Genomic DNA, 15,259 nt, shown 5'->3' with positions numbered 1-15,259 from the left:
TTACTGCTTTTCTCTGGCTTTGGGCATAAATAAAAATTCATATCCTCTTCGGTCTTGAGAATTCTTTTCAAATATAAGTTTCTATACAAAAACAAGTGGGACAGTGGGACAAAGAGTTTTGTTTCAAGCTGACTCTAAAAAGGTAAAGGAAACACAAGCTTTAATTTAAAGAAGCACTACCATCTAATTTAGGAAACATTAGCTTTCAAAGCTGCAGGACTCCAGTTTACAACAAACCCTTCCATATATATATATATAAGAGTTAATTAACTGTCATTTATATATGATTTTAAAAGGATGATTAACTGATTTCAAATTATTTTAAACAATTAATTAATTTGAAATTTAATTTAAAAAGTGATGAGGTTTACACTTTTATTCTCTATTTCTCCTCTTACAGCTCAAGGATGCTTTACCTGTCTGAACACCATTCACGTGGCAAGTCATCATGACTTGGATGATCATGAAAAGGTCTTGGCCTTTGTCCACGTCCTTTATTAACATAATAAAAATCTTCAAACTGAGTCTGTTCCCGTAAGTCATCATAAGGCTGATGGTCACGAAAAGGTCTGCGCCTTTGTCCAGGACCTTTATTATCATAATCTTTTAGCTGCATCTCTGTTTGTAAGTCATTGCAAGGCTGGTGATCATTGAAAGGTCTCAACCTCTGCCCATGACCCCTATTAACAAATTCAAAATCTCCCAATTGCATCTGTGGCTGTAAGTCATCATGTGACTCATAGTCATGGAAAGATCTTGGTCTTTGGCCAGGACCTTTGTTGATACAATCTAACTCTTTCAACTGCTTCTGAGTCTGAAATTCATCATGAGATTGGTGGCCATCGAACAGTCTTCGTCTCTGGCCACGGCCCCTGCTACCAAAATCAAAATTCTTTGATTGCCTGTCTTCCTGCAGATCCCTGTGAGATGGATGGTCAGAAAAAGATCTTTGCCTTTGTCCATGGCCTCTGTTAAATTCAACGTCCCTTGATTGTCTCGCTGCCTGTAAATCATCATGAAACTGGTGTCCATGAGAAGGTCTCAACCTTTGTCCAGGTCCCTGGTTACTGAAGTCTAGGTCCTTCAGCTGCATGTCTTCTGGATAATCATCGTAAAACTGGTGATCACGAAAGGGCCTTCGCCTCTGTCCTGGTCCTCTATTGTAGTCCCAGTTTCTCATTTGCATTGGTGCTCTTAAATCATCCTGAGTCTGATGGTCATGAAATGGTCGTCTTCTTTGTCCAGGTCCCTTATTAATGAAATCAAAATCTCTCAACTGTATCTGTCCTTGCAAATCATTGTGAGAGTGGTCATCATAAATTCTTAGTCTTTTCCCAGACCTGTAAAGAAGTTTTTGTCTTAACTAGAACATCATACTTTTAAGTGCTAAAAGTCATTAATGAAAACAAGTTGTTTTAACTAAGAATTGATACGAAAGACCAGACTATAAGTAAGACTATAAGTAAGATTATAATACTTTCAATGTCATAGTAAAAGCTGTGACAAACGTTCAGTTGTAATTCTACAGCACTTCTTAAACAGGCAAAACTAGTGATTCTGAATGAATTCAAAATAATTGCAGATTACTGTAGAATAATAAAGAAGGACAGACAAAGTAACAGTCTAAATTTTTCCAAGTGTACTAATTACTTACAGACTTCTAATAGCACACATTCCCTTTCTTTCCTTTATCTTTTCACTGTTTTGTCAAATTCTGTAAATATATTTTGCATGAGTAGGTTATATTAATAAAATCTCTTTTAAATTAGAGTATCTATAGTATTTTTAATGAGAAACAATTATCTTTCCCACTGTATGGAGTTTTTTTGGCTTTAATTCCATGTTGCAGCCTATTACCCCTGAAAATCCTCATTTGGGAACCGCTTTTAGGTCCTTCCGTTGCATGTTGGGCGGGAGTAATATCTTCATCTGAATCCCATACATCCATTCCAAGGTTACTAAGAAGAACAAACATCTCACATAAGCTTCCTTTTTTAAAACATACGACTGAGAGAGAAAAAAAAAAAACACCTCAGAAGATTCTTCAGTGTAGAATGACAGGAATTTTTGTATGTTAAGTTAAATTGACAGACATTCGTAACTTAGCAAATTTTAATCTTGTAAATTTATTTGGGGAAGGGCTGCAGGGAAAGCAAAGAGAATAACCAAACTTCATAAGCTTGGAACAACATCCTAAAGGATGTGAGACAAGCCACATACCCATTCAAAAATCTGACACGCGACTAACTTAATCATGCACAGACTATAAAACAATTATATGTTGCTACTATTATAGCAGTAAAACAAAGGGCATTCAATTAAACTAAGAAGACTCAGATCAGTCAGGTATTATTTTAAAATCAATTTACTGCTATAAGATATCATTGGCACAAATAACTTAGGAAGATGTAAAGGTTAGGTATTCTTCGGTGAATATGATAAGCATAAAATTCTTACATACCAGGGATACTACTACGATGAACAGAGGAGTTAAGAACAATCTTTCACATACTTTTTTTATTCCTGAAACTGTTATTAAAAAAAAATAAAAAATCTGGTTCTATCACAGCAACAACAGCAGGCAGATCATAGAGCTTATAAAGAAATCTTTGCAGTGACTCCTTTCAGCTTATAATGACAGAATACAGACTCAACACGCTTCTCATAGTATGATGAAACCACAGCAATGCTCAACAGTAGCTGTCAGAATAAAAAAATTGTCTGAACTATATGAATTCAAAAGATGAACAAAGGAAGTACACTGCACTTCATGTTATTCATACTAGAAGTCTTAAAATATATGTGTAGTTGCATATTAAAGGTTTAAGAGGGGGGTTAATTTTGGCTTATGACTGGAAGTGAACTTTTCAAAATACCAGTAGACATACCGGAAAATCTTAACCATAGAAGTAAAAGCTTTTGTTTACCTTCTCATTGGTTGTGTTCTGAGATCTGTGAGATATACAAGACCATCCATGCTATGACCTCTAGCATCACCAAAAGCTAAAGAAAACAAGATACAAATCTAATGAAATGTGCTCAAACTGAGTCACAAAAATGTGAAAGGCAAGTTTCTGTTCACCATAAGATGTTGAATTTGAAACAATTCTAATGATATTAAATACTTCAGTAAGCTGCCATCATTGCAGCATTTTTTTAAACAACTGAAACTAGTAGTGGTAGCAACTATGACTGAAAACGCTTCAAAGCAAAAGGAAAAAAAAAAGATTTTAAGCAGCCGAAACATACTCCTACTATGCTGTCAGTTTGCTAATCCTCAAGCCTTGCCTGGAATAGAATTAACAGCCAGTAAAAATCTTCAGTGAGATCCCGCACATTAAACAACTCTTAAGGATATTAAAATAGAACTGTAATATTTGTGAATGCAATTGTAGGAATTGTGAATTAGAACTCAAGATCTGCCTTAGTTCAAACTGTACAAATACCTTGGATTGCTGCCTCTGGATCCCAGCCTTCAACATCTATAAGATATCTGAAGAAAAATACAATTAGATTATTGTCCCAAAAGGATTACAGATTGATATAAGGACACTATCTTTTGTTATAAAGGTTTCAGGTTTTATACAACCCTTACCTACATATAAGGTAGCCAGTTCTATTAATTCCATTAGTACAGTGAACTCCAATGAGTTTCTCTATCAAAAAGGAAAACACAGTCTTTAATAGTTCAGAAAGTGAAATTACTAAAAAAATTAGTGCAAGACAAAAAAAAGTTGTACTTTTCTAGCAAAGTAATGATAAATAATGCTTGCTATTTACAAAATTATACTGTCATGCTGTAAAAGAACAGACACATGCAGACTTTGTCCTCTTCATACTGGATCTCTAGCAGCAGTTAGCTCACTACTTCCAAACCTGTGGAGACTAACTCTGCAGAATGTAGGAAAAAAGCAAGAGGAGTGATGACAGGTAAAGCGACTGGCTTCAACCAGAACTGAAATAACAGGAAAAAAAGAATAAAATACGATTTTGAAAGCAAATCTAAACAAGCAAATGTAAAATTGAGGAACTTAACTTACAGATTCTTATGAAGCTTACAAAAAGAAGAAAATAAACATTTCTAGGAGTATGAAATACATTATTAGACTAATTCATTTAACTGGGCTAAACATGTGGATTATTACTGAGATGAACCACAGAGATAAGGATTTTAGGTTCATGCGTGGAGAAAAGAAGCACTCTAATGGGAACCAGTAATCTCTAAATAAATCTTGTGGTTTTTGTAAAGGTTATACTAATCAGCTTAAGGCTAAAAAGGAGGATAACTTACTATTATTAGGGTGTTTCAAATTAGGTATTTCCAACAGAAATAGGGAAACACTAACATGGTCATGCAAGGTGCTGACAAAACCTCATCCAGAGTATTCCATACAATTCTACTTACCCGTATTTCATATTTAATGAAAAAAAATGAAATATGTATAGAAAGGTCTACAATCATGGTCACAAAAAAAGTTTATGAGAAGGGATCTAGGAAGTTTGTCTTATTTAGTCTGTAAAACCAAATCTGAAATACTGAAGATAATAGCGGAGATTGAGAACAACAATACTTAAGGGCAAATTTGGCATAAGAATAAATCTATATTAACTGACTGAGATTTTTAGGCTAGATTTTAGAAGAAAAACTTTAATCATCAGAAGAATAAAGTTGTGGCAAAATCGAAGTACTGACAGTCTTTGAAATGTGAATTTGATAAATTTTTGAATGAGATAAAAGGTAACTGTCACAGAACAGGACAGTCACATTGCTACATAAGTTTATTATAAGTTAGTGTTCTAACAATTCAGACACTAAAAAACCACAACTTCTCAAAAATTGTATGTAAGAACAAGCCTGAGAAATTTTAGGGGTATTCTGAAACAGAGGACAAGTTACAACGAGTAAGTTAATATAAAAATGAAAGTTCTCCCAACTCTCGTTATATAACCCCCAAGTTACATAAAACCTGAGAAAATGGTCTTACTAGCTGGAACTGCAGGCCTTCATCTAGTAACAAATTAGGAATTGATTCTCTCTCTTTTGAGAATCAGAAATAATTAGATTCGAATGCGGACTATTTGTCACATGAAAAATCACTAGATCAAAACCAGAAGAAAACTAATAATTTCCAAGTAATTTCCCTAAGCCAGAAAAGAGCAAAGGAAGAACTTGCACACTAACTTCCTGAGCAAGGATAAAGGCTTCTTCTTACACCTCTTAATTCAGGCTCTCATACCTGAGATTTAGGTCTGATCTCTTTCACAAAACAGAGTCGACCATCCACAGCAAAACCCCAGTTACGCTCTGCAGCAAAAACTGTATGCACTTGGGCAGTTAATATCTCTACTTTCTCACAGAGAATGCCAAAGTAACAACAGCAAATAGCACAAAGAAGTTTCAAAGAACAGTGCTCTAATATTGAACAGACAAACAGTTAGAGCCTGCCTATAAAGAATCACTAGCAAAAAAAAGTGAGAAGGTAAAAGCTGCAAACAGGATGTGGTAAAATACATGCAAATTTATTTTTGAAAAAAGTGCCTTATACCATCTCAGCAAGAACTGTACTATTGCATAAATACTAAAACAGCAGGAGATCCACACTGTAGAAACATTGACGCTGTGTGTAATATGACTGTTAAGAACTGCTAGGATATGAGGGCAATAATGGACCCACAAATCAAAAAACTGCTGTGTCAGACTAACTGGACTTAAGTTGCTCACACATATCAGTGCCACCAGTGAAACCCTGTGCTATTTACAACATCCATAAAGGGCTGGCAGCTACAACACTTAAGCTGATGGTAGACAAGTTGGGTCAGACAGATGAAAGCCTTGTTGCAGCTGCTTTGACACATAATGCAAATGTAAGTATAACACTATTAGGAAGGACATTTAAGTTAGTACTAATTTTTGAAAAATACATGTTTTGAATGCAAAAAAGATACATAGTGCTTCACATAATGTATCTTACTATGATAATGAAGTGGGAAGTGCCATGGAAAGTCCGAGATCCTTAGTGTCTTAAATATCTACTAAAACTAATAAATGATACAGTTAGCACTGAAATAAATTTTTTGGCTTTTACAGCATACAATGCTGATATTTACCATTTCCCGCATTTTCCCATAGGAATTTTCTGACCCATTTCTTGAACTGTAGGATAGTAGCATTATCAGGGACTTCAAGTCCAACAGTATAAAGTTTCTTATACTGCACACTTTTAGGTAAATCCTAGCAACAAGAAGAAAAAATGGTAAAAATTATTGAAGTCTTGCATCAAGTATCTAACATAAAACAGTAGTTCAAATCCTGAGTAGAAACTGAAAACAATCTTGATGCAATTCTGTAGAGATACACTCTTAGAAACTACAATTTACATTTCTACCTTAAAGACCTGATCTCAAACAAAGAACAGTTTCTACAGAAGATTTATTTATCCCTGCTAATAAGCCAGCACATTAACTAATAAGAGCAGATTCTTGTAATTCCATTCTAATGCATTTTACGATTATTAGCAATATTTGGCCCTCCCACCCACAATCATATATATATATATATACACTCACATATTCACCCCCTTAACGCATACAGCCCATGTACATTCAAAGATTAGCATTCAAACACTTCTATGTTCTGTTCTCCTTTTCAATAGGAGGCTGATTAATCACAGTTGTTTGGACCACACTGCTAAAAAATTTGAAATTGATAAAGTAGTTTAAAAATGTACACTTTCTTAGCGGACTCCACTGAAGATCAGTAAAAAGAGACCCTAGGAGTAAATAAGAATGTCTTCAGGAAACAAACTGTAAGTCTTCCTCATTTTCTCTGCAGTGCCTGGCACTGAAGTCTTTATCCATTACTCTGAGTTACCATAATAAAAATAAGCTAAAAATGCAACTAGCTGTGAGAACAAGTTATTTCCTCTGTGATAAAACATTTAGTTTCTATTGGAGACACAAAATAAGTCTAGATGGCTCACTTGTTTATTCAAATTCAAGGTAAGCAAGTGTGTAAATACTTTAAAACAAAGGTTGCAGTAACTATTTTATTATTATGCTTACATTACCTTAACTTCATAGTATCGTGTGGTATATGTTAAATCAATAATTAATCCAAGCTCCACATTTAGGGCTTTCATTGCAGCAATTAAGTCTTTTGGTGTAAACTTCTGGGTTGGGGTAAGCCTCTGGTTAATTGCCTACAATGAAAACAGAAAAGAAAGATTTTCTTTTTCAGTTCCAATAACAAGACATTCGTAATATTCAGTTCTTTTAGTTAGGACCAGGACACATCAATATTCAAAAGGAAATGTTTACAGGATCAGAACCATATCCATATATTATACAGACAAAAGGAATCAAATAAAAAGAAAGCAAGAATTTGTGTATTCCTCTTTCAGATGAAAATGCAGGAAAATGTGTGAGAATTTCTACCTGTACAATGTTAACAAATATTATTAAAAGAAGCACTAATTCGATAGATAAAAAAAACCTGCAAAATGCAGCATGTATATACTGATATTTCAGTAACTAAACATCAGCAAAAAGCAAACCACCACAATCCCTTTTTCTTCAAAACATACTTTGTCCTGCACAGTAACACAAAATTAACTGTGTATTTATTTCACATAAAACATCAGAAGTTGTGATACAAGAGTTCATTTCTTCTAAAGGTTTTAACTTTCTCCTCACAAATGTTGTGTGGACAAGTCCGTACTATACTACAATGTTACTGTTAGCATTACAACAATGATCTGAAAGGAAGGGCAGAAAATCCTTCCAAGTAAACCCATGACCTTAAAGCCTTTACTAGTAGCACATCTTCTGCTAAAACAATAACCCTTGACTCTTGAAATACTGAAAATATGCTTTCTCCCTTTGGGTGAAATCACCGATCATCTATTTCCTAACAGGTAGCAAAGACAGAAACATGCCACATATTTAAGAGGTCTGTTCCATCAGTTTAATAGGAGGACTTCTGACCAATCAGGTCTTCAGCATTTCTGGACAGATTTAATTACCTCCATCATCTTTGCAAAGACATCCCAGTTTAGCCAGTTATGTATTTTATATGTATTCTGCCACAAACTCCATGAGCTTCAAGCACATAGTTGAGACTGAACAAACTGAAGGGACAGAAATGTTACAGATTTTGCTTTCTTGGATACCAGATTTGATATCTGTCCAGGTTCAAAGACAGAACAGGGATCTATACCCCAGTTAGATCAGTAGGACTGGAAGTGAGCAACACATTGAAGTAGAGTGCCTACTTCTGATATATGGCTATAAATGTTCTCTGAGAATGTCTGACCTTTTTATAATCTCTGGTGGAGCTCCTTACAGACTATCACAGGAGCTACAGAGGAAGAATTAATCACCAACAAAGTATCTTCCTCTGAAATCTGGTGTGACAAGGTCAGGGAACGCGAAATATACACACTAAATGAATCTTGCCTAGAATAGTGCATCTATGCAAAAAACTGGTACTGGATTGAGTGGAATTACAGGACCTAATGACACAAAAATTCGCTCATATACTTCAACAGGAAAAAAGCTAATTATAAAGCTACTGAATTTTCTATTAACTGTGAGATCTGTCCACTGTCTCTGGTAGAAGGACACACAACTATTGTACTACCCATCAGTACCATGGAGAACATGACTAACGTCAAGTATGAGATCCTTGGTGTCAAAGGAACCAAACCATCATACTAAAGTTGTAAAAGCAGCTGCAGGAAGCAAACCCTGCAAGCATTCCATTTCAGTGATTGCTGATAAAAGTGAACTGAATGGTGACTGAAAACATAATGGGCACTAATATGCCCAAAGAACCAAATTTTTATATGAATACTTGAGTGCAATATACATATATCATATATATATTTTATATATATACACTCTTAAGTGATAAGGTTATGTCTAGACACTGAATTTAAAAAGAGCTTGTAAACTTTTAACTTGTAAGAGTTAATTTATACACCACTTGTGTTGATTTATACAGAAAGGCAAATTTGGCCTATTTGCCCAGATTTGCCCTATGCCTCAATCCACCAAAGAACTAAAGAGCCTAAAAAAAAGACAGCCTCCCCATTTTGATTTCATTACTTTTGCAGTGTATCTAATAGAGTTAATCTGTAGTTACTTTTTATACCTACCCCTTTTAAAGGTACTTTGAATGCAATAAATCTAGTTCCTGGTATAGGCTGTCCAACTGGTGTCAAACTCCGCCATCTGTAATGAAACAAATATTTATTGTTAAATATTTTCATATAACATGGTTCAACAGAAGACACTCACAGCTTCATGTAAAACTTTTGAAAAAAAAGAATATATTTGCCCTTAGGATTAAAATTGTGGTAAAACAAAGCACATAAAAATTATGCTCCTTTAAAGTTATAACAACAGTTATTTCAAACTTTGTGAAGTATCTTACAAATATCAGGCAAATCTGGTGCCACATAGTTTGAATATAATAGCTATTTCAAACTTCTCCAAGCAGAAAGATACAATAGGTATCTTTTTTTCTATGATGGGCCATGCAGCTATCAGCATAATATATAAGACTTCCAAACAGCAGTATCCAATAGTTCCTGAAATTCCTTGACCACATAAGCAAGCAATCATAGCTGGTGTGCACAAATTTGAAAAAACGACCAATTATATCCTGATATGCAAGTAAAATATTTTTTAAAATCCATCTTCCATTAGAAACTTGCCTGTTTCTCCAAGAAATTAAGATCTTTTTAGAATAACTATTCAAATTTTATTATATATTATTGTGTTATAATATATCTATTTTATATTTATATGCTAAACGATTAGCATTACTTTGGGATAAAAGAAACAAGGAGTTGCCTAAAAGATGCTGGAAGAATATTGCTACAGCACTGATCAGGGCAGAAGCTTATTTAGGACACTACACAGCTTAAATAAAGATATATGTATTGTTTGCAAGTCTAAAGTCAGGAGCCATAATAAAATGAATCTTTATTCTCTGCAGAGCGCTACCACCAAGAAAATACTTCTTAGAGATCATAAGCACGATCCTTCTTATCATACAGTAGAATTATGTCCCCAAAACTGCAATTATTCTGTGAAGTGGTTTCAGGGTATCATCAGGACATTTGAAAGCAGTCTTTTTCTTTCCTTCTTCTTCAACTTCCAAAAAATTCCTCCCCTCAAAATGTTAGGACAGCATTTACAAACAAGTAGCACCAATATAAAGCAAAGCAGATGGGTAAGGTTCAACAGGTAAAAAAGTATTGTTGCTAGTGGAAATTTTTCAACTTGTCTGAAACAGACACCTTTAAACAGTTGTCATATGCCTGTATCAATCATTTAATTGACAATGAAATGCAAAGTTTACTTTCATTAAAAATACAAAGTGTCCTTTGTAATATGCTTCTTTTTAAAAGAAACACTCTTGAATGCATTTTCTCTTGGTACTTTGAAAAATACAGAGAATATTCCATCACACCAAAACTTAGCAAAAATCACCTACTAATATGAAGATTTCTTACATCACTCAAAATACTAGTAATTCCAAAACCACAAAGAACTGGTATTCACAGATTCTACATTGTACTGAAAAACCCCTTGATGTATCACATTTCAGAGATTTCAGGTTTTTTAACAAGTATGAAAAGCTTTATCTGAAGAGGGAAACAAGTTCATCAGCAGATCAATTTTAACTTCAAAGAGGTAACTTACTAAATTTAGGACTTTTATTTCTTCTCCTCATGTGAGGACCAATAATCTCTATGACCTCAGAACATGCAGTTGGATGACTTAAAATCACCATAGTTTGAAAAGCATTGCTCAAATAATTACACATCGTGTATTATAGAAGAAAAGTGTTCTAACTTGAGATGTCTTTCCAAGTGAATGTTCAAGCTTGTAGACTTTGGAGTCTGGTAGTTGTACATGAGTTGTAAAATAAGAAAACAAAAATCTGAGACTATGTTTATCCTTGTTTAATAGAGAAAAATTGTATATGAATCAATTCAGACTACAAACACTGAAATTGGTCTGAAAATATTACAAAAGCTAACAAAAGCCACAACATAATGAAATATCTTAGTTGCAAGAAGTGCTCAGTGAATTCCAAAACACTCAAAAAGGAAAATTATTGTAACTGTAGAGAAACTCAAGTCTGAACTACTGTTGGCCATAGCAAGACTATTTAGAAGATACTATTTGGAACCTCGTCTCCTTTTTTTGTCTACTGGTACTGCATGATATACACAGAGCTTTATTTCCCAGTTGGCTTCCATACCTCTATGGACAGCAGATTCAATACCATTCTGCTGAAGAAAAGATAGCCCTACAAACACCATGACACACTGTCAAGACAGAACACATATTCAACAGGTCATAAGTGTAAGGGAGGGAATATAGCTCTTAATCTTCTGTTACTACATAGATTCCTCACTTTGCTTTTGTTCAACCCCTGTAACTGGGATATAAATAAGCCACAACTTATAAAAAATAGTGCGGTGGCAAAGTATGGGAGAAAAGTTTCCTTATCAATAAGTAATTGCATAGCTTTGTACTTGTGCTCTATTGTAACACAAGGTATGGGCTTTCAAGTCTTATAGCAGTATTATCATTACTCAGGTATTATAGAAGTAATTACTCTCCACCTCATATTTTTAAAGGCAAACATTCTATGCCTGATGGTATGAAGCACTTTTACTTTACAAATAAACTCTCACCGTATGGTAATCCTTTTCTCCCATCCACCCTTGAACATGGACAGTTATGCCATAGACTTCAGCATTCCTGTCTAAATGAAAATGCTGATGCTTTTACGTCTGCACAGAAACAATTCAGTTAAAGTATGTTTATGGTGCATAGGCAGAAATAATTTGGCTTTGTCCTTGTAATAAAAAGATCCCACTCCTGATATTTTTTATACCATTTAAGGGAAACATGCAAGAAGGTGACATTTCTGCAGATGCTTTTCAGAACTGAACCTGAGTTTATGACATTATATCCACAGCAGGATTTTGGACACTGATGCATAAACCTGTATAAATCTGTAAAAACATCATAGTATTTTATGACTGTTTGTCATGTAACTTGAATTCCTTTTACTGACTGGTTCTCCAATAAAATACTATAGTATACAACCACTGAAAGACAATAGCATTTCAGACACTGTGAAGAACCAGAACCTGACTACATGGTGGAAACTGCAGTGCAAGGGGTCACTTGAATCCCTCTCTTACACTGATGTCTCACTTGGTTACACAATTACTTCTCCACCACTGCTTTCTAGGACTGAGACTGCACTGGACATGGTACACCTTACCTCTGCTCCAAGACATTACTGAAAAAAGGGAGAAATGCTTTTTGCTATGAAGGAGTACAGGAAGTCTTACTTCCAGTCCACCTTTTCCTCTCACTGCTGGAGCAAAGACTGTGCAAATAGCACCAAATCAAATGTTCTTGGCTAGGTCTGAGTGACAGGGACACAAGAACAAGAGTGAGCCAAGAACAACAAGGTACAAGACTGGCAGTGCAGATCCAGTGGCAACATGGGCAATTAATACTACTTTAATACTACTTTACGTGCTGAGTACACTCAAGAGTGCTGATATCTGGCAAGGTTGCTCAGTGCTATAACACAATCCTCACATAAAGGCAACTTCAATAACATTGTAGACACAGTATTGTAAAAGGTGATAGTAATTAGCCAAACAATTTTTTTTTTAAATCACCATTTCTTGTTTAGTTGCACTATTCCTAGCTATTTGTAACTTAACTGAAATCTCAAATTTATTTTATTGCTTTAATTAGCATAGCAGAATTTGGATTAAAACTGTTGAGAACTGCAGAAAGAATTGAGACAGTAACAGAAAGACAGCCTTAAAAAATGTCTACATGTAGTGTGGCTTTCTTTTCTTTTTCCACTACAGTGTTTCTCTTGCAGTATCATTAAAAACAAAGCAGTTACTGTAACATTTCTTGCTATTACATTACTGTGATATGATTGAGGCTGTAATTCCATAGTATGACACTCTCTGGACCAGTCCCTATGCTATAGTGTACCACAATCTCAATTCTGCCAACTATTTTTGGGCCAGTAAATGGCACATGCACCTAGGTTAAAATTAGATTTCCTTGGTTTCTTTTCCAGTGTTCACTGCTATTTTTTCCTGGTTTACTAATCTCACAGTGAAGAATTACAACATGCTGTGCAAGCACAAGGATGGCATAAATATACTGACATATATTGGTTGTCTCAAAAGTCCGTAAACTCTTTTACTGCCAAAAAGCCAATACTGTGAATGTCTAACCTAATTTGTTAATAGTATCAAAAAGTAACTATGTGGAGAGGTTGAAAGCACTTCAGTATCATGAGCTTTGTCAGATGATAACCAGCTACCCCACAGTAGACCTTTCTCTCCTTGAAAAACACACAGGTATTAGTTTCCGATTGTACAAGTCAAAAGTACAGTCTACTGCTTCTTCCGTACTTGGAGAAAAAATACATGTAGGCTGAAAGCTGCTCCAGTTCAAATGCAAGGGGAAAAAAGAACGGAGAACTGAGCATCCAATTATTAAGGTTTTAGTAATAATTTCCAAGTTTAGAGAAAACAAGTACAGTTATTCTTTGAGGCTTTCTGCATTACTGCTTGGAAGCCTAACTGACTTTAGCTCAAGTTTGTCCAACTTTAACTGACATTTCACAGAAACTTTCAGAGAAAGACATGCTGAAATAACTTTTCTTAAATTTTGTTCTAATTTTAATCCCTGAGTTTGTCAGCTATGAAAAAAACCTTCAGTTTCTTGAAGTTGTTTTTCAAATTTTCTTCATCTTTTCATTCTATTAATACTTTTAGGCCAACACATTTTGTAGGAAATCATGGGTTTTTGTATTTTATTGCTCCTCCTAAGAATGTTAATAAAATTATTTAACACATCCCCTGAAACCAGGATGTCTACCTTACCTAAAATAATGTATAAAGTTATCATCTATTACAGTGCTCCTTTATATCTCAGCACACCCTCCTATCCAAGAAGTTTGTACTGATGTCAGCAGTAACACACGGGCCAAACTTTGAATAGACCTGGAGAATAGAACAATATGTTTTAAATTAGATCATTCTGTGGTCCCCATATGCACTCCCAATCAAATAATCAGAAAGCCAGTACAGTGCATTTGGGGTTTTTTATTATTATTTTTGCTGATAAAACATTTTATTGTCCTCTTTGAAAACAAAAACGTGGGATGCTTCTGGACTTGAATCCATGAAAATATTCCTTGTTCACACACATGCAAACACCTTCTCCCAGGTTATCAGCTCTTTCTCCACTCTTGGTAGCAAACATCCAAGTAATCAGAAGGATAGACTACTCTCCAATTTCCCCAGTAAGTATACAACTGGGGATAAGAAGGTTAGGAAGAAGGGCCAGTCTTTGGCTGATGAAGTGTTCACAGACAGGTTGGAGCATTATACTCACCCAGGGAATGAAGGGCTGGGTTGTTCCTGTCTTGGAGAAGATACCTACCTTACCTGGCTGTAGGTGGTGAAGATGCATGTGGCAAGAAAACACCTAGGGCAGTCAGTGCCCCTTCTCTGTGGTCAGGACTGTGCCTGCTCCTGCTTCTTGTTTAGTGTGAGGGATACTTACCCATCGGGGATAGTATTCTTCTTTACCATGGTGAAAGCAGGAGCAGGCAGAGCAGGAGACAGCGGTGAAAGTGGGCACTGCAGCAAAGGAGAAAGAACCGCGCAGTTAACACGGTGCTAATCTCTTTCTCCATCAGTGGGCCTTTTCACAGGGCTGACTCTCAAGTAAAATAAACCAAGCAGTCAACTGGGGCTTGAAGCCACCTTGAGCAACTTCTGCAGCTCGCAAGCTTGCCTATTTTCTCCACTGCTACAGTAGGACAAGCGGGAAAGACAACAACTCACCTCTCCTCTCCAGGATATCGAGACACAGAGAGGAGAGGCAGCAGGTTTCATCTAGCAGCAGCGCTGCAGGGATGAAGATCTTCCTGGCAGTCCCTTCTGTCCCTCTCCTGTGGGTCGGAGCAGCCTGTTCTGCCCTTGCACTCCCACAGCTAGAGCTCGTCTCAACGAGAAGCAAATCCAGGCACCTGCAAGAGGCGGGGCCGACACCTCAGCAAGGGAAGGACCATCACCTGCCCCACTCTAACCTAGACGGGTCCGATCCCGCCAGATCGTGGGCAACGCCAGCGCCCGCAGACCTCAGTGGGACCAGCGCAGGAAGGAGAAAGGCGAGGGGA

At 35.9% G+C, this 15,259-nt stretch overlaps 1 protein-coding gene across 1 annotated transcript; it reads right to left on the bottom strand.

The window, feature by feature from the left end:
* Nucleotides 1–867: 867 nt before the first annotated feature.
* Nucleotides 868–9,233, bottom strand: DUSP11 (dual specificity phosphatase 11 (RNA/RNP complex 1-interacting)). The gene is made up of 8 exons (XM_010078189.1): nt 9,156–9,233; nt 7,068–7,199; nt 6,109–6,232; nt 3,596–3,656; nt 3,447–3,493; nt 2,928–3,003; nt 1,858–1,958; nt 868–1,340 (listed from the first exon to the last, which is right to left on the bottom strand). The coding sequence occupies exons 2-8, from the start codon at nt 7,137–7,139 to the stop codon at nt 1,324–1,326; spliced, it is 498 nt and encodes a 165-aa protein (XP_010076491.1). The 5' UTR covers nt 7,140–7,199; nt 9,156–9,233; the 3' UTR covers nt 868–1,323.
* Between the last annotated feature and the right edge of the window lie 6,026 nt (nt 9,234–15,259).

The sequence above is a fragment of the Pterocles gutturalis genome, unplaced genomic scaffold (genome assembly GCF_000699245.1).
Source record: "Pterocles gutturalis isolate BGI_N339 unplaced genomic scaffold, ASM69924v1 scaffold35438, whole genome shotgun sequence".
NCBI lineage: Eukaryota > Metazoa > Chordata > Aves > Pterocliformes > Pteroclidae > Pterocles > Pterocles gutturalis.
This window is presented reverse-complemented; position numbering and strand designations above follow the sequence as displayed.

Excerpts from the sequence above, each read along its gene's own strand:
- DUSP11 (XM_010078189.1), bottom strand. The coding sequence starts at position 7,139 with ATGAAAGCCCTAAATGTGGAGCTTGGATTAATTATTGATTTAACATAT. Across the intron at positions 3,657-6,108 it reads ATGGGAAAATGCGGGAAATG|AGAAACTCATTGGAGTTCAC; the intron begins GTAAATATCAGC and ends CCTTTTTGATAG. Across the intron at positions 3,004-3,446 it reads TCCAGAGGCAGCAATCCAAG|CTTTTGGTGATGCTAGAGGT; the intron begins GTATTTGTACAG and ends TGTTTTCTTTAG.